At 45.9% G+C, this 26,606-nt stretch overlaps 1 protein-coding gene across 1 annotated transcript; it reads right to left on the bottom strand.

The window, feature by feature from the left end:
* Positions 1-10,025: 10,025 nt before the first annotated feature.
* LOC142918261 (hydroxylysine kinase-like) lies at positions 10,026-23,129 on the bottom strand. The gene is made up of 5 exons (XM_076062400.1): positions 22,805-23,129; positions 19,655-19,797; positions 18,987-19,167; positions 17,520-17,841; positions 10,026-17,383 (listed from the first exon to the last, which is right to left on the bottom strand). Exons 1-5 carry the CDS (start codon positions 23,127-23,129, stop codon positions 17,209-17,211), a joined length of 1,146 nt encoding a protein of 381 aa, XP_075918515.1. The 3' UTR covers positions 10,026-17,208.
* Between the last annotated feature and the right edge of the window lie 3,477 nt (positions 23,130-26,606).

The raw sequence follows: 26,606 nt of genomic DNA, 5'->3' as shown, positions 1-26,606 counted from the left end.
TTTGACTTCGCTTTGACGTCATTTTGACGTCATTTTGACGTCGTTTTGACGTCGCTTTGACGTCGCTTTGATGTCGTTTTGACGTTGTTTTGACGTCGTTTTGACGTCGTTTTGACGTTTTAACGTTGCTTTAACGTTGTTTTGACGTCGTTTTAACGTTGTTTTGACGTTTTGACATTGTTTTGACGTTTTAACGTTGTTTTGACGCTGTTTTAACATTGTTTTAACGTTTTAACGCTATGTTTTGCGTTTAATGTTCTTGGCGAAATGGTGGCCAGGGTGGAGACTTTTAGCCACCGCGGTTAAAATGTTTTGGGTGTTCAGTTTTAAGTAAGTGTCTTTCTGTTGATTTAAAGCTTTCGTGACTGCAGGGATTTATATTCTTGGTTCTTTCGGTAAAGTCACCACCGCGTAGAAGGGAAACAATAAAATAATAAAAATATAAAACAATACAATTCTCACGAAGTTTGGACTGCAACACAAGAAGCAATCATCATCAGGTGTGAAAACCACAGCAAGAACATTTGGAATAAGTGGCGGTGAAAATTTTTTCTTGCTGTGGTGTTCACACCTGATGATGATTGCTTCTTTTGTTGCAGTCGAAACGTCGTGAGAATTTTATTGTTTTATATTTTTATTATTTTATTGTTTCCCTTCTACGCGGCGGTGACTTTACCGAAAGAACCAAGAATAATAAAAGTGTCTTTCACCAATTTTCAGAGAGGAGGCGGGGGGGGACACTTTCTCCCATAAGTTTGAGTCGGGCGGCCACACATTTGAAACCACAGCTGGGGTTGACAGCAGCATGATCATGATGATTGGGGGGGGGGGGGGGTGGGGTTTTCACATTTGTGTATTGTCGGGGGGGGGGGGAGGGCGCACATCAGAGGGCCGCGCTAAAGGCCGATCAGTGGCCGCCAGTGGCCTGCGGGCCTTGCAATGAAGAGCGAACTCTGTGTAGGTCGACGTTTGAAGGCCACGCCAGTCAAGTGGTGATTAAACAACAACAACAAGCTGGGTCATTCGGAATAGGCGACACATGGTTCACGTCGGTAGCAATGAACTGGCCATAAACTTATTTGGTTATTTCGGTAAAGTCACCACGTGGAATGAGAATAAATTAATAAATTAAAATAACACGATAAAATTCTCACGACGTTTCGGCCACAACACGAAACGTCGTGAGAATTTTATCGTGTTATTTTATCAATTTATTATTTTATTCTCATTCTACGTGGTGGTGACTTTTACCGAAAGAATCAAAGAAGATGAATCCTTGCAGTCACGAAAGCATTAAATCGAAATTTGGCCATGAACTGTTTAATAAAGACGCTTGGCAGAACAGGAGCAGTACAACGTCACTGACGGGCGTGGACTTTCGTGGTAATGTATACGTTGCGATTGTAAAGTAAATGTTCGTTTTGTTCCGTTCGTTGCTGTAATATCGCTTCATCGAGTGCCGTCCCGTAAGGGCGACGTCAAGCGTACGCTCGAAATTAAAGCGCTTAAAAATCTGCGAGCATTTCCGTACTGTTTTTTTTTTGTTTGTTCAGCGTAAGGAAATACATCGGGAAAGGTCGCGAGTTCAATTTCGATTTAAAGCTTTCGTGACTGCAAGGATTCATCTTCTTTGGTTCTTTCGGTAAAGTCACCACCGCGTAGAATGAGAATAAAATAATAAAATAACAAAATAAAATAACGCAATAAAATTCTCACGACGTTTCGGCCACAACACAAGCGGCCTTCATCAGGTGAAGGGACGAGACCTGTCTGGAGGACAGCGCTGTCGCGAGTTCGTTAAACCCCGTCGCGAGCGTCGACTCGGCCCCTTCGCAACTTTCGGCGTTGTTGACGTCGTCGCCGCTGGCGGGCGTCAACGGCGGTTCGTCCTAACGGCTTCAGAAAGTCGATGAGTCGTCCCCGTCGCTGTCGACGCTACGCCCGGGGTCTTCTCCAGGTGGCTCTCCGGAGCCCGGAGGCGGCGGCGCGTTTCCCGTGGCGATGTTGCAGATTCTCGGAGGCGTTGACGTTTGTTTTTTTTTAAGCGCCCTGCATTCACGACGGCGGAGGAGGGGCGGGTGACTGGCGCGTGTACAATGCCTACGGGATTGAGTGGCGTACTTTCACGCGACTGACAAAAAAAAACAGGAGTTGCTCAGTCACGTTTCTGCGAAGACTTGGAGATGTCCCACGGGAGGCTGACCTCGATGAGAGGGCGATCTTGGGAGAACCATCGCCGGTGGCAAACTCCCGCAGTAAAGATTTAAAAGCTATAACCGTGGCAATCTAAATTTTGATTTGAAGCTTTCGTGACTGCAGGGATTGATATTCTTTCGGTAAAGTCACCACGTAGAAGGGAAACAATAAAATAATAAAAATATAGAACAATAAAATTCTCACAACGTTTCGACTGCAACACGAGCAATCATCATCAGTTGTGAAAACCACAGCAAGAAAATTTGAAAAAAGTGGCAGTTATTTTTAACGTTAGCACCACGGAGAGCGATTTGACAAGTTTGTTCAGATGGACGAGTCCATCTATGTTCGGAAAAGAGGAGGGGGGAGACGAAAATAATTGATGCGGTCTGAAAGCCAACGTAAGCGTGAACAATCAATTAAGACCCGAAATGGTTTATCAAATCCTTCCAATGATTACTAAGCCAGAATCCATCTTCTCGGTTGAAATTGTCTCTGTGTTTGTGGATAGCCTCATGAACGAATATCTCATGGTAGCCACATGGCTTGCAGAGAACCTCTGTCTTGGAGAAGTCAATGTCATGTGAGCCTACTTATTTTATTGTTTCCTTTCTACGTGACTTTACCGAAAGAACCAAGAATACGTGGCAATCTGAACAATAGACAACATCTACATTAACATCCAGTAGTAGTAGGCTTCTTTAATAACGAGGAATAACGTGAACAATAAACAACATCTACATCCAGTAGTAGTAGGCTTCTTGAATAACGAGGAATAACGTGAACTATAAACAACATCTACATTAACATCCAGTAGTAGTAGGCTTCTTTAATAACGAGGAATAACAACGTGAATAATAAACATCTATATTAACATCCAGTAGTAGTAGGCTTCTTTAATAACGAGGAATAACAACATGAACAATAAACGTCTACATTAACAGGCAGTAGTAGTAGGCTTCTTTAATAACGAGGAATAATAACATGAACTATAAACAACATCTACATTAACATCCAGCAGTAGTAGGCTTCTTTAATAACGAGGAATAACAACATGAACTATAAACAACATCTTCTTTGGTTCTTTCGGTAAAGTCACGTAGAATGAGAATAAAATAATAAATTGATAAAATAAAATAACACAATAATATTCTCACGACGTTTCGGCCACAACACAAGCGGCCTTCATCAGGTGAAGGGAGCGAGACTGTCTGGTAGGACAGCGCTGGAGTGAGAGAGCCACGTTCAGATCACGGCTTTTAAGCTGTGTGAGAGGAACAAAGAGCCTTGACGAAGGAATTAGCATAAAATTTAGCATTGAAATGGCTGAATGATTAGCTTGTGACTGGTCACAGAAATAGCTATGTTAAAAGTTAAAGCATACACATCCGCAGAGGCACCCATTGTTAAAAGGAATTAGCATAGAATTTAGCATTGAAATAGCTAAATTAAGGCATTCGCTTGTAACTGCTACAGAAATAGTTACGTTGAAGTCAGCATACACATTCACCGAGGCACTTAGTACAAATCAAAACAGGAGAATTTAGCATTGAAATAACTAGGCGAATTTAGCATTGAAATAACTGGGTGATTTGCTAGTGACTGGTCACAGAAATGACTACACATCTGAGCTATTCACAGTACTATATAGTGAACCAATAAAAACTAAAATATAAATTACCTTCATGTTATCAATAAACTCTATATTCTCCAATCAGCTAAGCTACCAACCATAAGTCGTTATATATCACAATGCTATATGGCGAAAAAATGGGTGGATTCTTACCCTCAAATTTCCGTACCACGGATAGCTACGGGCCCCGTTCAGACGGACGAGTTCGTCCATGGTCGGAACAGAGGAGGGGGAGAGAGACAGCTGCGAAGCCCTAGTATACTCCATGTTGTAAACCATACCATTAACCGTGGTGTGAGAGGTATTAAGAGGCAATGCTGGCGAAAGAGCTGCGGTCTGAAGGTCATCGTAAAATTACAATTAATTAAGAACAGAAATGATTTAACACATCTTTCCAGTGGTTACTAAGCCTGAATCCATCTTCTCGGTTGAAATTGTCTCTGTGCTTGTATATGTGAATGGCCTCATGAACGAATCTCTCATGGTAGCCAGTTGGTTTGCAAAGAACCTCCGTCTTGGAGAAGTCAATGTCATGTGAGCCCACTGAATTGTAACAGTGATCTGCCACGGCAGAGGAGTTCGTCTTACCGTGTTTCAAGTCTGCTTTATGTTCGCGGATGCGGTCCGAGATATGTCTTTTGGTTTCTCCAATGTAGCTACTACCACAGAGGCACTTTAGTTTGTAAACGCCCGGGTACTGTATGTCTGGAAGAGCATCTTTTACAGATGGAACTAAATCACGGATTTTGTGTACTGTGTTGAATCGGACCTGGATCTTGTGTTTATTCAGGATTTTGGAGATCTTTTTAGTGACCCCTGCAATGTAGGGTAAGGTGATGGTTTTGAGTGGCTCCACAAGAGGATCCTTCTTCATGACTGGAGTGATGGCTTTGCGGATTGTGTAGTCGGAGTAGCCATTAGCCCTGAGAGCCTGGTGTACGTGCTTGAGTTCACTGGTAATGTGTTCCTGGTCGGAAATGCATTGGGCTCTATGGTATAGAGTCTTGATGAGGCAGTTCTTCTGGGATCGATGGTGGTGGGAATCCGGTTTCAAGTAAGCATCCACCCATTTTTTCGCCATATAGCATTGTGATATATAACGACTTATGGTTGGTAGCTTAGCTGATTGGAGAATATAGAGTTTATTGATAACATGAAGGTAATTTATATTTTAGTTTTTATTGGTTCACTATATAGTACTGTGAATAGCTCAGATGTGTAGTCATTTCTGTGACCAGTCACTAGCAAATCACCCAGTTATTTCAATGCTAAATTCGCCTAGTTATTTCAATGCTAAATTCTCCTGTTTTGATTTGTACTAAGTGCCTCGGTGAATGTGTATGCTCTGACTTCAACGTAACTATTTCTGTAGCAGTTACAAGCGAATGCCTTAATTTAGCTATTTCAATGCTAAATTCTATGCTAATTCCTTTTAACAATGGGTGCCTCTGCGGATGTGTATGCTTTAACTTTTAACATAGCTATTTCTGTGACCAGTCACAAGCTAATCATTCAGCCATTTCAATGCTAAATTTTATGCTAATTCCTTCGTCAAGGCTCTTTGTTCCTCTCACACAGCTTAAAAGCCGTGATCTGAACGTGGCTCTCTCACTCCAGCGCTGTCCTACCAGTCTCGCTCCCTTCACCTGATGAAGGCCGCTTGTGTTGTGGCCGAAACGTCGTGAGAATATTATTGTGTTATTTTATTTTATCAATTTATTATTTTATTCTCATTCTACGTGACTTTACCGAAAGAACCAAAGAAGATGAATCATTGCAGTCACGAAAGCTTTAAATCGAAATATAAACAACATCTACATTAACATCCAGTAATAGTAGGCTTCTTTAATAACGAGGAATAACAACATGAACAATAAACATCTACATTAACATCCAGTAGTCGTTGTTTTTGGGTGATGAATGTCATTAAACCCGCCACCACCCGGCATGGCCAACCAGTAAGGGTTTAGAAAGTTAGCAAAATGTGGCATGAGTTTAGGACTCACAGCTTGGATGTTGGAGAGGAACTCATTTTGTATACTGACGCAACCTTACGAATTGGCAGTGTCAGGCGGTGGTGGTGTTTAACGACTACAATACTATACACTACACTATACACTACACTACTATACACTACACTACTATACACTACTATACACTATACTACTGTAGTGGGTTCCAGGACACGGAGACGGCAGAATAGAAGCAGCACTATTTATTTAAACCTTAACAAGGGTTACACTAGAAGGGGTAGCGGCCCCTCCACCCGTATAACTCAGGAACACACCCCAGGCTCTCTAGCCTAAGCTCTAGGCTCCCAGTTCCTCCTGGTAGGGCTCTAAGGGAGGCTATCAGATCCAGCCCTGGTTAGGCACAGATCTCGGCACCCCGCCGACCAGACTGGCCCTTAGAAGGACTCTGACTCTGGGGCTCTGGGGCCGCACCACTGGCTTGCTGTGCCGGCCCTGAAAAGGGCAACGGTCACAGGAGTTCCAGGGTCTCACCTAGCTGGCCTTTCTTCACTGGTTGCTTCAGCCTCGGGCCCCACACTCTGCCCCGAGCTCCCTGGCTCCCCGCACTTTATGCCCACTGGAGCCTTAGTGGACGTTGTAGCCACCAAGGTGTGGGTGAACCACACCTTCCCGTGCCATGTGTTTATTCCCCATAGCACCCCTACACTTGTATATGTGAATGGCCTCATGAACGAATCTCTCATGGTAGCCGGTTGGTTTGCAAAGAACCTCCGTCTTGGAGAAGTCAATGTCATGTGAGCCCACTGAATTATAACAGTGATCTGCCACGGCAGAGGAGTTCGTCCTACCGTGTTTCAAGTCTGCTTTATGTTCACGGATGCGGTCCGAGATATGTCGTTTGGTTTCTCCAATGTAGCTACTACCACAGAGGCACTTTAGTTTGTAAACGCCTGGGTACTGTATGTCTGGAACAGCATCTTTTACAGATGGAACTAGATCACGGATTTTATGTATTGTGTTGAATCGGACCTGGATCTTGTGTTTATTCAGGATTTTGGAGATCTTTTTAGTGACCCCTGCAATGTAGGGTAAGGTGATGGTTTTGAGTGGCTCCACAAGAGAATCCTTCTTCATGACTGGAGTGATGGCTTTGCGGATTGTGTAGTCGGAGTAACCATTAGCCCTGAGAGCCTGGTGTACGTGCTTGAGTTCACTGGTAATGTGTTCCTGGTCGGAAATGCATTGGGCTCTATGGTATAGAGTCTTGATGAGGGAGTTCTTCTGGGATGGATGGTGGTGGGAATCCGGTTTCAAGTAAGCATCTGTATGGGTGGCTTTCCTGTAGACAGAGTGGCTCATTGAACCATCATGTCTCCTTTTAATTAAGACATCCAAAAAGGGTAGTTTGCCATCTTTTTCGACCTCCATGGTAAATCTGATGGCTGAGTGTATGGAATTGATGTGGTCGCGGAATTGGTCTAGAGCAGGCTGGCCATGTGGCCAGATGACAAAGGTGACATCCACGTACCTCTTCCATAAGGTTGGGCATAGAGTGGCAGTCTGGATGGAGTCAGTTTCAAATGTTTCCATGAATACGTTGGCTACAACCGGAGATAGGGGGGAGCCCATTGGGGTGCCCTCAGTTTGTTTGTAGAAAGTTCCATTCCAGGTGAAGTGTGTGTTGGTTAAGCAATGTCTCACCAGGGGGGGTACATCAGTGTGCAGTCCTTGATGAACCAGGTCTTCAATGATAGCGATGGTGTCAGGTACCGGGACTTTGGTGAACAAGGACACCACATCAAAACTGACAAGCAGGTCGTCTGGGGACAGGGAAATGCCTTTGATTGTCGATACCAGGTGAGTAGAATTTAGTACCGCAGAGGTGGTTTTTCCAGTGAAAGGTCGCAGTATATCAGCAAGAAAACGTGCCAGTTTATTATTATTTTATTCTCATTCTACGTGACTTTACCGAAAGAACCAAAGAAGATGAATCCTTGCAGTCACGAAAGCTTTAAATCGAAATTTAACCGCCTCTACGGGGAGGGATTTCACACATCCTTAAGATCATTCAACAGACTCCGGGATAAGAAGGCTCAACTAATCGAGTCTCTCACCTTTCTGAAGAGATGCCGCGATTCTAAGGTAATACCAACCGCATTTACACTAACCTCTGCTGTTGCAACTTCTCTCAATGCAAAACGAATTCTAGCTAGAACTAGCTTCGCTCTTATCTCGGAAAAAATCAGACTTGCACGCACCGAACTCGATCAGTTAGACAAGACACTCTACAAATCACACTTAACATTAACAGCAACAATTTCTACATCGGATTGGGAACATGTAGACAATATGACTACCTCTTCGGCTGCCACTATGTCGACCAAATGTAGGGACAATTTGATTTCCAAATTCAATCACCTCTCCAACAAAAAATCGGACCCACACACCGAAAAGATAGACGTCAACAAAGTCGTAATTAATCGCAGTAACAGTTCCATTTCTGATGGTCTGAAATCCGTTTTAGCTAAAGGTCTAAACTTTGCTGTCACACCGAGACACCGGTTAATGATATCATTGCCCATGTCGACGTTGCACTCAAGGGCTTGAGTCCCATCGCTGCAGACGTAGCAAGATCTGAAATCGCTGCAACCCTCAAAAACGCTAAGTTGCCACCCAGCAACTGCTGCGCCGCTCGACCAGGGGGGGCTGCAGCCGTGCGGTGACCATGTGGTGGTCAGAGAAACCCGTCGGGACCACCCGACTCTTGCCGAGCAGGTTGGCCCCGTCCGGGCTGATGCAGAGGCGGTCGAGCCTCGCGAGGCTGATCCGCCCCTGAGCGCCGCACCTGCACCACATGTATTGGCGCTGCGCGGGATGTTGGAGGCGCCACGCATCAAGCAACCGCTGTCTGTTCACGATTTCGGCCAGTGCCCTCGCGGCCTCCGGGTGGGGTTCAACGCCGTTGCGGTCGAGGGCCGGGTTTAGGGTCCATACTTCACCACGCTGGTCAGTGTGGGATGGTAAACGGGGGAAGTCCCAGGGACGATGAATAAATATGTAACTCTCCACTGATGTGAGTCACGGCTGCGAATTCAACTCAGATTTCTGGATTCATGTGTATGTTCATCATCATTTTCATCAGCCATAATCCACTCCCAAAACCGTTGGCATCTCTCATGGTCCTGGGATGTAGCGATCCATTTAGCACCGCGTAAGAACAGGACGCCTTCTTGATTCGATAATTACTCGATACAAGACGTACACAAGCTGAAGAATCAGACTGGCGAACGAGAGGCACAATTGAAATAAATACATCGTGACACGGTTGGCATAGATGAGGTGAGAAGGAAAGGAGAGCACCCCATACCTCTGAAGAGTGGCATAACCTTTCCTATCATAGGGGCACAGCTGACAGTAATTCTAGAGGAATGGGATTATATTATTGCTGTCTCTGAGAATCGCACATCGTGTTTGATCGCTCTCATCGGATAGGGCGACCTGAAAAACTGGCGGTGTACTTTCTCACTCTCGCTTGTGTACAATTACGGGTTACCAGAGCACAGAATGCAAGCTCACATTCACTCGGGTAAGATGGGCTGCAAGCACAGTGGCCAGATGTTAACTACCTCGCCTGGTATACAGGAGGTCGTTGGTTCGATCTCGACCCTGACGCCTGCTGCTGTATATTTGGATGTTCCCCCATTGATCGTGTGGCTTTTTCTCCGAGTCCTCCGGTTTTTCCCTCCCCATTCAGAAGCATGCGTTTGGAGTATTTGGCTGCTAGAAATTTTCACACGATAAGCCACTTCGTTGAGCTATCATTTGTGACTAGGTCACTTCTAAAAAAAAGAGCTTCATAGCTCAGTGGGCCCTGGTAAAATAAAAAATAGTTTTAATTTAGTATGAGAGCGCAACATTCTCGTCGGTAATGGCATAAGACAGGAGGCGGCAGTGTATACGTGGTGCATCTGCGTTCGAGGCTTAGCCAATTTTCACAGCCTCAGATCAATCCACTGCTGGATGATGCCTTTCCCCATATTATATGGGTCGCTTGACCATACTGCACCACACTGGTCAATGCGGTTTGTTTGAAGGGGTCCACATCTCACTTCCAATTCATGTTATAGTCATTCCCTGTAATCGAACTTACAGTGAGGGAAAAAAGTATTTGATCCCCTGCTGATTTTGTACGTTTGCCCACTGACAAAGAAATGATCAGTCTATAATTTTCATGGTAGGTTTATTTGAACAGTGAGAGACAGAATAACAGCAACAAGAATCCAGAAAAACGCATTTCAAAAAGGTTATAAATTGATTTGCATTTTAATGAGGGAAATAAGTATTTGACCCCTCTGCAAAACATGACTTAGTACTTGGTGGCAAAACCCAGGAGTGTCCCACTTTTGTAGAGGAAACCTTTACAGCAAAATCATCAAACACCCACCACCCCCACCCCACTACCGTTCCCAAAGTCCGCCGAGTGGAAGGTCATGGCAACGCAAGAAAGTCCACTGATCTTTCACGAGGCCAGGACTGCCCACGCCCGTGTCTGAGGGTTCTAAGGTCAACTGTAGTTTAGATTAACAAAAATATCTGAATGCAACCGCAACTCACAAAATAACAAAATTAACCCAGAATGCACCAAATCTCGTCAGATCTTTGAAGCTCAGCCGGGGAAGAGCCTGGGTTTAGTGCTTAATTGAAAGACTGTCTGGGAAAAGCAGACGTTTCAGGCCTTGTGCTGCAAGTTGGCCAACAGATGTCGGTGTACGGTGACGCTTTTTATATTCTTGGTTATTTTGGTAAAGTCACGTAGAAGGGAAACAATAAAATAAAAATATAAAACATCTATGCAGTTGTCGAGTGTTACCCCCCCCCCCACCACCTTTCGTATGCACAGGTAATCTCCGAGTTACTCCGGTTTCCTCTCACGAGCCAAACAAGCTACAAAGGAATTGGTCGAACATCTGAACGCTGGAACTTCATGAATACAAAATCTCAGAAACAGTCAGGATTTCCTGAGTAAATGAACGGGAAAAAAAAATATTCTGACAGTATTATTATCACCCACGGATGCGCATGTGAGCGGGGCTTAATTTCAACCACGTCCCACACACGGCACACCACGTCCAGTACGCACTTCTCACACTACGGCCGTGGCTACACAAAAAAAAATCACGTGTGCCTCCTCCGGTCTACCAGCGACCCGGAAAATATTCCATGAGAAATGTAAGGCCTCCTCGTGTGCGGGCGCGCCACGCGTGAAGACTGAATGGACTTTGGGGGGCTCTGGTCCTCTGGTTGTACGTGGAATGTACGGGGGGTGTGGTGGTTGGCCCAACTGGATGCGGACCGCTATAAATTCCGTGCACTGCACAAACCCCCGGAATAAAACCACGGCCTTTGCCGGACCACTGGGGGCAACCAGCGAGCTAAAAAGAGGTCAGAGTTGGAAAAAGTCCACCCCCCCCCTCCCCCTTCTTTCTCTCCCCCTCACTTGTGAAAATGACTGAACAATTTGTTCGATTACAATGCCATTGTTTCGAAGAGATCAAACGGATTATCTTTCGTCTTGGCTACACAGCCGTACGTGTGCGTGTATACATCCCCCGTTTGTCAATCCACTGCTGGATAAGGGCTCACGCCACCCAGCAGTCGGTAGTGAGGGGTTATCTGACCACACGTCAATGTGTCTTGATAAAGCTCAGGGGGAGTACAGACACAAAATGGATTTAGCTGCACTGCCCAGAACGCCCACTACTACTGCACCTGTGTTTTGTGCAAGGTGGTCGCCCATCCGAGCAGTATCCAGGCTCAAAACCTGCTCAGACGAGATAGGTGCGCGGTTAGGCCGCAGGCCAATAGGGGTCGCATGCAGACACTTCTAGAACACAAATCGCATGTCATTGTGGTTTGCGTTGACAACACTGCACGTCGGCGTCACGAGCGACTAGTCGCCATGCTGTGGACCCTGGGCAATAATCATTGGCAAATAAAAACAGATAAGTAGCTGGATATAAGCACACCTGCTATAAGCACAGTTCTTATATGGCAACACATTCTTACGTTACACTGGTGGCCTTGCTCTGTAAAGGGTGTGCTTATATCCAGATTCTACTGCAACTGGCGGGCGTGTTAGGAAAACTTGATAACCCACACAAGCAGCACACCTTCGTGAGAGGTAGGGCTTTGTAAAAGAGAGTAAGGGGATGGAAGAGATGATGCGAGCGAATGTTTTAAGGCCACTGTGCGGAACATCTGTACGGGGAAAGTTGTATTGTCAAGCGCTTCAAAGAAGTCACACGTGGGGTTAGAGAGAAGAATAATAAGTGTGGGTTACCAGGTTATTCTGGGACACCCCTCGATTGTGGTGCAATTGCTAGAGACCCTACAACAGCACCGTCACATTTGATCATCAACCGCAACTAAATCATTATTAACATCTAAAGATTCCAGTAATAATAAGCGAATTAACATAACCATTCATGCCTCCCCAATCTAATTACAGTGGCGAGTAAGTTCACCGAGCGAGCGATGTCAATTATAATGATGTTCTAAAGCGTTTGGAGAGCTTAAAATTTAAAGAACGAGAGCAGAGTCTCGACATTTACGACTTGGAAAAATTGAAAAACCGCCATTTTAATGACAGGCCCCTCAAATGTAAGACCAAAACATTTTAGACTTGGGCATCTTATTTTTCACAAACTCAGACTTAATCAAGTTTGCATCTGGAGATGCTGAAGGGTGACACATTCCAAACATGACATCAGATTTTAAAATCCGAAAACTGCGATTTGCCCTCTTAAAAATTCCGTGGGCTAAAACTTGTGTGTGTGTGTTTGTCGTTTGCAAGCTTGGGTCCTGCGAAAGTATTGTCTGGAAGTGTTGAAGGATGTCAAATCCAAACATGACAGAATTTAAAAAATTCGGCATCCGCATTGTTGCTTAATTTCAGCCTAAGCCTGTTCAGGTTTGCGTGTGTACGTATAGACGGTGCTTTGAAGGGGGTTGGCATTCGAAACATGTCGCGTTTTTCAATAACTGAATTTTCGGGGGATTTCTTTTTGTAAGTGCGTGGCACACAGGGTGGTGCGCTGCTATGCAGGATTTTCAAATGGATATGCGCGACATTGACAGCATAATTGGAAATCACATCGACAAGCGCCATAGGGAATATCTTCAATAACATTCATTTATATTTTTATTTTTTCGATTTTTATATTTTACGTGCCGAAAGTTGTTTTTGCGCCAATTTTTATTTTGCTTCTCACCTGCGCCGAAAAAAAATACACTTAACGTGAAATATATTCGGGGAGGGGGGCGGGGGGGGGCAGGAAACTAAAACAACACGACACAATAGTTCAAAGCTAGGCACACGTTGCACGCTGCACTGAAACTCTGTGTGAACTACATGTGAACTACATGTGAACTACATGTCAACTGTGAACGCCGTTTTGTCAACAGCGCTGGATGCAGCAACAATACGTTCCTAACGCACGAGCAGCTATGGCAGGGAGCAATGTTGGGATTAACCACAGGTTGTCGCCCCAGGAGGTAGCCGTGCAGAGGAACGCAAGCATCGTTTCCGGAGGATAGCTCTCCGCAGCTGGGCTGCTCGCGTCTCTCCTGTTTTGTTAAAAAATAAAGGCACTTTTGAAGGCGGAAAACTGGCTACACGCGTTACGCCAGTACTATCCTGTGCGCGCAGGTTATGCATGTAGGTAAATATTAGGCATGTACGAATAAGACTACCCCCCCCCCACCACCCAGCATCACTCGGGCGCTGCGATAGATTCAAGATTAAACAATTTGGTTTTAATTACCAAATGTGGTGAACGCGGCACCTCGAGTACCTGCGGTGGATTAGGTGACCGGATCAATTAGGTGGATTGCACGGATGGAATGCAAGTGGTTTCCCAGTAAAAGTGGAACATCTGGACCAGCGCAAGGGGTGAACGTTCGGCCAACGTTGGCCAAACGGTTTACTGGGCGATTCTAACGTTCACTATTTGCCACACGTGTTGCGAGCATACGGAATCGAGGATTCTGATCCGCTGCGTCGTTACTACGACCGATAAAAACACCGGTCCTGCAGTGGGTCACCATCGATGATGAAACTCGCATTTGTATTGTTTCACACTTTTTTTCGTTCTCGTCTCTACGGTTTTCGTTCACTCAACTTGGCCCGACTGCGATGCGTACGGTGTCGCTCGGACGTCGTTTGCATCACTTGTAAATAACAAATTCCCAAATGCACGATTAGATGCGAACGTTTGTGGGTGTAGGAATCGTTTGTTTACGGTCTATGCATCGCTACACGCCTAGTATTTGTGTATGCACACCCATACTTGTGTGTACAGATACGCTTATGCATGTAAAATACTATGGGTGATTTTCTGATTTAAAAAAAATTACTTGCTTGCATTTGTAACAATTATGGATCTTCTTATGGATTTTTGACCACTTACACGATGTCCTAATTTTTATGCATTTTGGGGTTTTAACAAGTGATGTCATGTGGCAATTACCTCCTGTCAAGTGACACCACTCTTGGCGTGAAGGTGATGCCACCTGTTTGTGACATCACTTTTTCAGATCAATATAAAGAATATTTATTTATTTTGTCCCAAATTTTACGTCTCAGCCTGGATTGCGATATTTTTCAGATTAATCTGAAAATCTGGAACATCCCTAATAGTAATACATATACATCATAATTCTAACAGCATGCATTTAATGTCTCAATGTACACGTTTACTGTATAAGATTGTGAATGTACCTGTTACATGGGTGTCCACCAATCACTGAAGGAAATGGATTACAGTAGACTGCAGTCCTAGCTATGTTTATGAAATCACATAACCCATACACACTTGGTAATGTGAAGATTTCATCATCTGTGTCTCATGCCCTCCTCTCGACCGCCACATGTCGACCATCGCGTTGACACGCATCATATCGAGATTTAAAAGTCCCAGGTGTTTGCCAACATCACGTGCTTTTCTCGTGTGCTGCTATCGGCGACCACTCTAGAAAGATGGATGACCAACGGATGCAGTTATTTAGGAATTGGTGATTTTGCACAATGACCAAGGCGGAGACATTTTTGTGCACTCGGCACGCGCCTCTGTGCGTGCTGCCGACACGGATTCGCTCGAGGTTTTCGCAATCGTTAAATGCAAGCACGGTAAGGATTATTTTTGCTGCCAATATTTCAGCCAGGGGGACACGTTAAAGATCCCTTGGCGTAGTTCGCAAGAGTGGGACCACTGTGCGCTGGCGTCAGGGTCCACGTTTGGCGAAAATTACACCGCAAATTATCTCAATTGGATACATGGTGTTCATCACTCTCCCTACTGCCCATCCGAATGGCCCAGGTCAGTCTTCACATGAGACCATCCTGGTCTCTTGGGTTCTCATCTGCATGAACATAGCAAACTTGAAACTTGAACCGCACAGTTCAATTAGATGTATAATTACGATTATTTAATTATGGGTACATTCAAGGACAACACACCCTGTACAGGACAATGTGCTATACATACGAATATAATTATATGGGCCTAAGTAAGCAATGTCATATACCCATGCATGTGTTGCGTACACATACATGGGTATATGTTTGTACGTGTATTTACAGATGTATATATCTGCAAACATGTTCCTACGTTTATTATTAGTGGACTTAAATATATATCTGTACATATGAATGCATGTGTCTATGTATGAATGTACACATGCATACATGCATGTGTACATTGTATACATACATGCATGCATACACACATGACCTATGGGAAAAAAATGTATGTGTATGGAAATACGTATACGTGTCAATGTACGCGCCATACAGACATATACCCATGCATGTGTTGCGTACACATACATGGGTATATGTTTGTAAATGTATTTACAAATGTATAGATATGCTAACATGTTCCTATGTAAATTATTAGTGGACTTATATATTTATATCTGCACATATGAATGCATGTGTGTAGGTATGAATGTACACATGCATACACACGTAACCTATGGAAAGCAAATGTACATGTGTATGGAAATATGTATAAATCCGCGTATGTACATATGCAACAAGGCAGTGGGTGACCAGTGCCTCCAGGTTGAGGAAACAACAGCTTCCACTTCAGGTTTGTTCAACCTCCGGTGACGTGAGATTGAGAGGCACGCGTACAGGCCTCGTGTCAATCCACTGCTGTATGAGGATGACCCCCACCCCACGTCGTGCTGCTCCGTTGGGGTCACGTGACCACAATTCACCGTGCCGGTCAGTGCGAGTTAAAGGCGGCCAAGAATGGACACGGGAGCATAGAAGCACAATACGACAATGGATTTTGTCTGTGACGGCCCTGTGCTTTCCCCGCCCGTCACTTGGCGCGTACAGGTGGATTCATTGAGAACTGGAACGTGAAAAAAAAGTCTGATGATGATGATGAAGCTCCTTTGCTAGGGACCAATTATACGGAGCAGTTTATCCCGGGAAGATATGTGCCCCTGTCCGGTTGGAGAAAGCGCCAATGTAACTGCTGCTCCGAATCTTATTCGTGCCTTCATCATGCTCGTTGATTAATCATGGAGGGACCCCTCTCTGTGGACTCCACAAATCTCCCACCTTCCTAAGTGCAAGTGATCGTCCAACCTTCAAACTTGTACCCATCAATGAGAACGCATCAACCCGGTACTCGGATCCCTCCACTGTGCTCTCAACCTAATTCCGACTCAACCGCAAGATGGAGGATCTTGAAGACGCCTTCAATGTCTTCAAGATCTTCCATGGGCTCTCAACGCTCCAACCTCTCCCCCCCCCCCTCTAATCGCCTATAATATTATCTGCACACCAGCAACTAAGATCTCCCATCTTACTGCCCCCTGTTCAAGTCCAGACCAAAATCTTTCCTCGTCCTTCTTGTCTACGATCGTCGCAAGTCTCCGAAATGTTTCAAAGAAGAAAATGAATACTTTCCTGTTTTTGGGCGATTCCCAGCGATGCGGATTTAGACGGTCTCTCAATGCGCTTGGATCGTATTGCTGATGAAGCCAATGCCGTCGCATTCCAGTTACTCAACGAATCCACCGGACGCGCGCGCCATCGCCCGAGACTGGAAAACCCGAGGTGGCACTTGTGGCCTCCTCAACCTGAAGCCACGAAAAACCTCCCCTATGCATTAAGTGCCTGGCATGAGCAATTCACATTTTTCAGATTCCGTATTCAAAGATCGCACTGTCCAAAACCAACGGCGCCACGATCAAGTTGAAACCGGTTCCTTGCGAAGCCTCGGGAGGTACCGGTGGGGCGAGTGGGAGGACGTGTCTCACGGTGGGCCCCCCCCCACCCCAAACTCCCCCTTCTCTCTCCTCGCCGTTCGCTCGATCTCCACCGCGGTTCTAGTTTCTGTACCGTGCCGCAACATCGGACCACAGCCTCTGCATGTCCTCCAGGCCCCTGGTCCAGAGCTCGCGTAGCTTCACCCAGCCGGTGCGCGCCGTTATCAGCAGGTAGTCGGCATTCTGCGGGTATCGCAGGATCGTGTAGCGGGCCATGACCAGCGACTGGCAGAACCTGCGGGGAAAAGTAGACCATATTGTTGTTGTCGCCGTTGCTGTCGTTACGGTTAATATCGTTTGTTATTCAAGAGGGTTTTTGCTGCCGACTTGTTGATCGACTGGGATTTTAGTGTCCCCACCTCTGCTCTCACCTGCACGCCACCAGGAAGTAAACGGCCCTCCTCTCGTCCTCGGTGAGGGCCTGCACGCTCTCGTAGCCGGCTAGGACGTGACCCCCGGCCTCCATCGCCTCTCCGCTCTCCACCATCATGTACATGATGGCCATGGCCAGGTCGTACACGTGGTAGCCGAACATCATCGAGTTGAGGTCCACAATGCCGGAGACGCGGTGCCGCGGCACTCCCTCCGCCGACTTGGGCCCCTGCTGCTGCTGCTGCTGCTGCTGCTGCTCGCTTCCCACGGCCACCTCCTGCACCAGGATGTTGTCGTCATTGAATTCACCGTGGATTATGCCTGCGGCGAGGGGGAACGTCGAATTTGATTTCGTCCGTTGTCTTTTATTGTTGACCGTCCTCCCCTCGTCGCCGTCGTCATCGTTCGTGCCCGTGCCGTTTTTATTCCGGCCGCACGATTGGTGTTGCGCAAGCCGCGTGTGCGAGTCTAAGAACGGCCCCCGCAGAGTCTCAGTGAATCACCGACTTCTCCTGCCTTCAAAGGCACAGAATTACAATAACCCACCAGCGTCGTACAACCCTGCACGGGGGTGAGATATGGAGCGGTGTGTAGTGGTATGCACACCGCATCACGAGCCCTTGATTCCCTGCCATGGAGAACATCACTGATATCTGAACCAGTCCTGGGATCCTACCTACCTCCTCACCGACCAGCATGGTGAAGGTGGCAAAACAACCCCCATGACCCTACACAGCCTGGGAATGCCTTCGTCCAGATAGTGCATTGACAAAGGGCTGTACATTATTATTATGAGTATATGTGTAACAAAAACTGTTGAACACAATTTAGCATCCATTGAAAAAGGATTTGGTAGAAATTACAATTATGATTTATATACAGTAGCGTCTGAATGTCATAACCCTGTCATTTGATTTCACCTGTGATCAGTGTCTGTGCGAGTGTCCCCCATTACATGCATGCCCTGTAATGCATCTGTGTATGCTGGGTAAAAGTAATCACGTAAAGCACATTGCAAAGAAAATGCTTGCCACAAATGAATCACAATACCTTGCTGATCTCGTCAAGCAGCATAAACCATCACGCGAATTCGGGTGATCCTCGCAGCGGCTTGTGGCTAACCATCGAACAAACAAAGACGGTCACCGCATCGCGCGCTTTCAGATGCACTTCTGCGGCCGTCTGAAAAGCTCTTCTTTCCGATATTAGGAAGGCACTGGAGCTATGCACTTTTAAACCTAGATTGAACACTAATTTATTTTTGAACTGATTTTTTGTGTTTAGTTTGTTGTCCTTCCCCCGCACCTCCGATTAGCACGGTTGGCTACGTACGGTGCGAAAGAAGTTCAACGTACACACGTACGCGGCACCCGTCGTGGCTTCAAGGCCTCGTCGGTGGCCTGAAGCGCCCCTCGCCCCCTGAGGCATGGAGCTACGTCCCGGGTGAAGCTGCGAGGCGAGCGTACATCTGGTAAACTTGTGCAGGTTGGGTTGGATCTCCTCGCGGAACTTGGCGATGACCTCCCTGACCAAACCCTGGTTGGGGTCGCCGTCCAGAGTGAAGAGGTAGGACTCGAGCAGGTGGGTGTTTGACAGGTTCCAGATGAAATCGTCTCGTTGCAGGGAGTGCAGGAACGGGTGCTCAAACTATGCAGATGTTTAAAAATGAAGGCGGTAAGATGACAAAAAATGCAATACGAGATTAACATCGCATTGGCCAGTTGAGTACATATGTAAGTTAAAGGCAGCAAAACGTCAAGCTAGCAAAGGATAGTCTTCGTTTCAAAAAAGATGTTCTCCTTGACTTATTATTTTCTCTTTGTTTTTTTTCGGTAAAGTCACGTAGGTAAAACTATAAAATAAAAGAATGAATGAAAAAACAACTACATTTTTTCATCATCAGGTGTGAAAACCACAACAAGAATTTTTTTTTTTCAAATTTCCTTGTTGTGGTTTTCACACCTCATGACGATTGCTTGTGTTGCAGTCGAAACGTCGTGAGAATTTCATTGTTTTATATTTTTTATTATTTTATTGTTTCCCTTCTACGTGGTGGTGACTTTACCGAAAGCAACAAGAATATGAATCCCTGCAGTCTCACGTCACCTGTCAAGAGGCGCTCGTGCGCTCGTACCTGCTGCAGGGCTTGGTGGATGCTCGCTGCCAGCTTGCCCACCTGGTAGTACAGGCTGCCATCCGCCAGCACCCTGGACAGCGGCACGCCGGGCAGGTACGTGAGCAGCCGCACGTTGAACTCCTTCTCTCCTTCGCCGCAGTCTGAGAATTCACAGCAGGAGTCGCCACCGAGGTCAAGAGGTCACCACGGTTAGTGAAATCTCACCGTCGCTTCCTTTTGCTGGAACATAAAAAGCTGTTCGGAAGCTGATATCGGAACCTCCAAGGTCTGGCCAAAGTGTCAACTCACCACTTTGCGCCCTGTGTCCATTACCCACGTGCTATACTACACAGGGTCTCTTATGAATTGCTCAACTGATAGCCAAGGCTACTATTCTTTTTTTAGGAAATTAAGCGACAATTTGCTGCTCAGTATTAAATGGTTAATAACAATAATGAACGTGCTAAGTCCGATATATAACGCACATAAAATTCGTGTAGTCTTTAAAACGCCAATCTCTCAAGCAACTTGAATCGAGTATTTCTGTTCCCCCCCCCAAAAAATAGTAAATTGGAGTGTTTTTTTCCTCATGACTTTCTTTCACGGTACTATAACGCAGAAATTAATAACACGAACGCATTCCGAAATTCGCATTCCTATATGGCCTTGTTGTCTAAACCGCTGTAGCTAAATAAAGCATTTGAGAGGAATAATACCTCGCCACACCCATGCGTAAGGCATCCGCCAAAGTTGCAACGTGGCACGCAACCCTCACGCCTTAGCGCACGCTGGCCGGAACCGGGGGCAATTCGCCCAGGTTCGGGCCAGAATGGATACGTCAGCACCACGAGTCTAGCTGAATTCCCTGGGTTCAGCTTGAGCAAATTACTTAGGAGCAGGGTGAATGGGGGCCCCATCTGCATCAGGAGGCGACTTTTATCGCTCGTTCCATCACGTAAATATAAGGGTCAGCGGCATTCCGTGATCTTCGCATTCCAAACACGGCGTTGGGTGGCGATGTCAGCTCACGCGATGAACCCCGAGCCTGGGTTTAAAGGAGCGCTGCTAGCCCAGGCATTATAATCAGAATATGTACTTTTACTGGAGGAATCCGATGAGCTATGAAGCACTTTGCTTTACAAATGTTTAGCAGCCCAGTGTTGTCCCAACTACAGCCCGTGGGCCAAGCCCGAACCACCAAAATTAATTCATTCTGGTCTACAGGACAACTATCCCGCCACGCCTTACAAGAACTAATTAAGTACATGTCTCAGTCAGCAATACTCACTTAAAATTACACACGACAACCGTCGCCCCCGCGCCCTACCCCCAACTGAAAAGTTTGACAAGACCCTCCCGATACTCAGTGAGGCTCTGCTGTGAAAACAAGTGTAACGATGATGATTACAATAATATTAATAGAAGTGATGCGATGCAGGAGGTCGGAGTGGGTGTGGGGGAGAGATAAGCTCTGTATCGACATGTTTGCATTTCTCTAAATCTCTCCTCTTGCGGATAGATCTTTCTCCTATCTCTTCCATATAAATATATTTCTGATTAAATCTCTCTATGAATGAGTTAAATGATGACATCACCCTGCTGCTCTATTTAAGACCGGGAGCAAGTGAGGGCTTCACCATTCTGGCGAATTGCCCGATGATGCTGGATGTAATTACCAGCGAAACGTCGTACTCAAATATTGTAAATGTTGTGTATTCACTCATCACACCGGTGGGCTAAAGTAGTGAACTATTTTGTCTGTTGTCAACGTGACACATTTTTTACTGTTTGGCTGTGTCGGGTGGTGGAGGGTTACGACAAATTTATTAATAACGCGATCTCACCCAAAAACCTTTATCATGAATAAATCTCTCTCATATCTCTACATTATATTGCTTGTGACATCTCTCTCCCGTCTATGCTTGTTCATGTAATACATGGTTTTGGTTTGACGTGTTCCCCTTGTCAGCCAATCCGGAACTCGATGCAAAGAGTTTGACGTTTGCTTCTCTGTGCCATTAAAACGTCTCAGGGTCTCGTGGGAAGATAAGCAGAAACAAAAATTACGATTTAGGTTTCGTAAGTATGTTGAAATTCTTTCGCACCATACGTACGTAGCCAACCGTGCTCATCGGAGGTGTGGGGAGGTGGAACACACTGTGCAGTTGGCGAATGGCGGCGTCGGTGAACTGTACAAACATTATATCTACCAACCTGCAGGTCAGTAGATGAGAAAACAGCAAGTGTGCTTCTGATCTCTCACCACAGATGTTATCGTCTCGTCCGTGTGGCTTTGCTGTGAGCAGTCATTCCAGTTTCATCCCACACACCAAACATTGTTTTTTTTTATATATATATGAAGAATTTACAAAATATCACAATGTGGACCTTGGGCCAGTACCAACAAGCAGTGCGTTACATCCACCAACCTCACAAAAACTAAAAAGTATGATCCTTTTACATCACTTATCGTCAGTGGAGTGCGACCCAGTATTATACCACCGCCTCATGCTCGGATATTGATCGTTGTCTTTGCAAGTATAAACCAATGCTGTGTTCGTATGATTACTATCAGCCTATTACTAAATCACCTGGAATGTGCCCTATCATAAGATCTGAAAGCTAAGCAGGTTGAGCCTGGATTAGGGCTTCTATGGGTGACAATCGTGCATTAAACAGGCATCACAGGCTGCTGCGTGGTGCTACGTTGTGGGGGCCAGAGTTCAGTTGCAGCAAAATCAATTGTACTGCACTGTACATCTATTAAACTTGATTTGTCGCTTTCGTGACTGCAGGAATTACTCTTTGGTTTTTTCGGTAAAGTCACGTAGAAATAAGAAATAATAATAAAATTACATAATAGCATACGACGTTTCGATTGCAACGCAAGCAATCATCATCAGGCATAGAAGAGCTAAATTTAAGAGAGAGGAAACACAGAACCGCAGATATATATACAGACACCTAAGTAGAAGGGAGTTCACACAGAGACACAAAGAGAGACACAACGTACGGAGCACAGAGAGATAGGGTCTCTGTGCCGAGGCCTTAGCATGTAGGGGGAGACAAAGAGAGATGGAGACGCACATCAAGTAGAACAAGATTTAGTATTATGTACATCTCTTCTCCAATGTCTCTGCTCCCGGGACCCACGCAGGCGCAGCTCACCGATGCTCTCGAGCGACATGATCTTCCCGCTGACGTTGTCCACCACCTCCTGCATGGGGAAGCCCCTCTCCCGCAGGAACCTCATCATGGCCATCTGCACCTCGAGCAGCTGCGGCCGCTGGCTGTCCCGCGTGTTGGTGACCTTGAGCACAAACTGGCGACCGTCGCGCGCCAGCACGCGGTAGTTCTGGTCGACGTAGCTCGCCAGCGGGCTCACCCCCGCCACGCTCACCCCGTAGAGGCGCTCCACCAGCTTCGCCGCGCGGGACTCGCTGAGGCACGGCTTCTCGTGCTCGTGGCCATCGTCCTGCGGCGCGGCTTGCATCGTCTTCAACGGACAAAACGAGGGCAATCGAAAAGCTTTTGGGTTTTGCAAGTGCACGTTGGCGTTCGCTCCATTCGTGCAGCGCGAGGCGCCTCCGATGAGCACGGTTGGCTACGTACGGTGCGAAACAAGCTCAGAGTACACACGAGGCTACACCCTGGAGGCGCTACGCTTCACGGACAGCCCACAGTAGTTTTCGCATTTACAAAGTTGTGCAGACACACGTGGCATACTACTTATTTAAATTACATCTCCGAGATCTTGAGCATCCGACTGTGAAGCAGACAGTGCGCAATATTTACAGTTCATACACCCACAGCGTTAACCGGGGCGGTCGTGGGACTCGTACCACAAACATCTGCAACGCGCTACCGCTCGGCCATGAAGTCAATCGATCGATAAGCGATCAATAAACACGTCTCTTTGCTCGCATTACATTTAATAGCAACACATTTCACCGAACAGAAAAGCACCACTTAAACATGTCAGATAAGATTCGTAATAACAGAGAATTCTCCTTGTGTATTTCAGTGGAAATACAGCCAGTGCCTGATAAAGTAGCATTACTGTAACTGGAATTTTAACAAGAACCGTGGGTTTATGCAGCATTGGGGAGCTGCAGCTATGGCCCACCGAGTAAACACCTTGTCCCGTAAGCACGAAATCACGTGTTCAAATTCCACTGGATGTGTAATTGTGTGAATAATAATCAGGGCTTAATCTGTCACTGAATATTTTCCGGGTCGCTGGTGCGGAGTGGAGTGGGCAGCACAGCCCCGGTAGCCACGGCGATAGCGAAAGGTACACACTGGACGTGGTGTGCCGGGTGTCAGCAGATTTTTCAGAGTCGCTGACACAGAGCAGCCCTGGCCGAAATTATCTCCATACATATGTAAAAGGCAAAGTTGTGATTATGTGTGTCTATTCAAAATGTTTAGCGTACTTTCCGACATGCAACAAACTTGAAATTTGCCATGTGGGTACTTTCCAGACTGTACACCACGCAAAAATTATTAAAATACACTTTTGTGTTTTTTTCTGGGGGGAGGAGGGGGGAGCTCAATAATGCATTTTTTTTGCACGGCAAGTGAGCTGTGACGTCAAATCTGTCACGTGACCCACGCATGTGGAAGCTTAACGCATTGTAGTGTAGCGGTTAGCGCACTGCGCTACGAACCCGGCAACCCGAGTTCAATTCTCGCTCACGGCCACCACCGGTGACGATTATTTCAACCGCTCCTGGGCCTCCCCTAGATCGACTCAGCCTCAAATGAGTAATTGCTGTGGTGTGTGAACATCGCCACTGGGGACACAAAGGCGGCCGGGCGTGGTGCTGTCACCCACCCCTTCGTCTGTATAGATAAAAGGGAAATTTGTGAATATGTGTGTCTGTTCGAAATGTTTAGCATACTTCCCGACATGCAACAAACTTGAAATTTGCCATGTGGGTAGCTTCCAGACTGTAAACAATGCAAAAAGTATAAAATATACTCTTTGGTTCTATTGGGTAAAGTCACGTAGGTGAAAATAAAATAACAAAAAATCACGACGTTTCGGCCACAACACAAGCGGCCTTCATCAGGTGAAGGGACGAGACTGTCTGGAGGACAGCGCTGGAGTGAGAGAAGCCACGCTCAGATCACGACCTTTAAGCTGTGTGAGAAGAAAAACACAAAGCGCCTTGACAAAGGAATTAGCATATAATTTAGCATTGAAATGGCTCATTGAAATAGCTAAGTTAAAGTATACACATCCGCAGAGGTACCCCTTGGCAAAGGAATTAGCATAGAATTTAGCATTGAAATAGCTGAGTGATTAGCTTGTAACTGGTCACAGAAATAGCTATGTTAAAGTCAGAGCATATTTCACGTAAACAAAACGTGCCAATTAGTTACTGCTTCAGCACACTGGTGTATTGGATAGTAAACCCAGAACATTTACCATTAGAGTATGACGTTTCACTGATTATTACAACCAGCTTCATCAGGCGATTTGCCATAATTGTGAAGAAGTATTCCTGTTTCCGTCTTTGAAGTCAACTCAGCCTTAAATGAGTACTTGGTGCAGGGTGTGAACATCGCCACTTGGGAGACAAATGCGGCCGGGCGTGGTGTTTGGCCACCCACCCCATCGTGTGCTGGGCCGGCCTTCATAGGTGTTGGCTCCCAGCCATTGCCCCGAGTCTGTTAAGGCTATACGGGGGTCTTTGTCTTTGTGTGTATGAGATGCATGTGAGTGTGTGTGTGTGTATGAGATGTGTGTGTGTATATGAGATGTGTGTGTGTGTATATGAGATGTGTGTGTGTATGAGATGCATGTGTGTATGAGATGTGTGTGTGTGTATGAGATGTGTGTGTATGAGATGTGTGTGTGTATGAGGTGTGTGTGTATGAGATGTGTGTATATGAGATGTGTGTGTGTATGAGGTGTGTGTGTATGAGATGTGTGTGTGTATGAGATGTGTGTGTATGAGATGTGTGTGTATGAGATGTGTGTGTGTGTATGAGATGTGTGTGTATGAGATGCACTGCTGTATAATAATGTACTACTCACTACTGAGTACACAGTCCCCACTGTGTTCACAGCTACCACCCCAACGCACGCATAAACTCAACTCAGTCATTAAAAATGTTAAGTTATGTTTAGCAAACAATAGTCATTGCAACGTTATACTTGAATCTAATAACAAGTTTAAGGCACTGCTGTATAATAATGTACTTGTCACTACTAACCACACAGTACCCACTGTGTTCACAGCTACCACCCCAACGCACACAAACTCAACACACACACACACAGTGCGCTAACCACTGCACCACCGCTCCCCACACACACACAGTGCGCTAACCACTGCACCACCGCTCCCCACGTCCACCACAACCTGGCACCCGATGATGTATCGATCGGCTCGGCTCACCGTGGTTGCTGCGCCAAGTCACCTGCAGTGAAAATCGATTTAAATTTCGATTAACTATACTCGCGCCGATTCCTAATGGGATAACATTAGGAATCCATTATAGTAGAGTTACGGATGTATGAGTCGATTTCCATTGGGATAACATGGGAATCGATTTATTTGTGGCTTAGGCTAATAAAATCGATTTGCATTGGGATAACATGGGAATCAACAGTGGTCTAAAATGAACCTTCATTAATCGATTCCTCCTGTGTAGACGTGGGAATCGACCACGTTAGACGATCACGTGTGTGGGCGTGGTCTCTCAACGTCAATCAACCAGGTAGGGCGTTGACTGGTGGAGAGTTTGGGATCTGATTGATTGATTGATTGCTTCTGTGGACAGGTGTCTTTTATACAGGTAACGAGCTGAGATTAGGAGCACTCCCTCTAAGAGTGTGCTCCTAATCTCAGCTCGTTACCTGTATAAAAGACACCTGGGAGCCAGAAATCTTTCTGATTGAGAGGGGGTCAAATACTTATTTCCCTCATTAAAATGCAAATCAATTTATAGCATTTTT

Source organism: Petromyzon marinus, unplaced genomic scaffold (assembly GCF_048934315.1).
Source record: "Petromyzon marinus isolate PM22_M1 ecotype Great Lakes invasive population unplaced genomic scaffold, UKy_Petmar_22M1.pri1.0 PM_G_Scaffold_59, whole genome shotgun sequence".
Lineage (NCBI taxonomy): Eukaryota > Metazoa > Chordata > Hyperoartia > Petromyzontiformes > Petromyzontidae > Petromyzon > Petromyzon marinus.
This window is presented reverse-complemented; position numbering and strand designations above follow the sequence as displayed.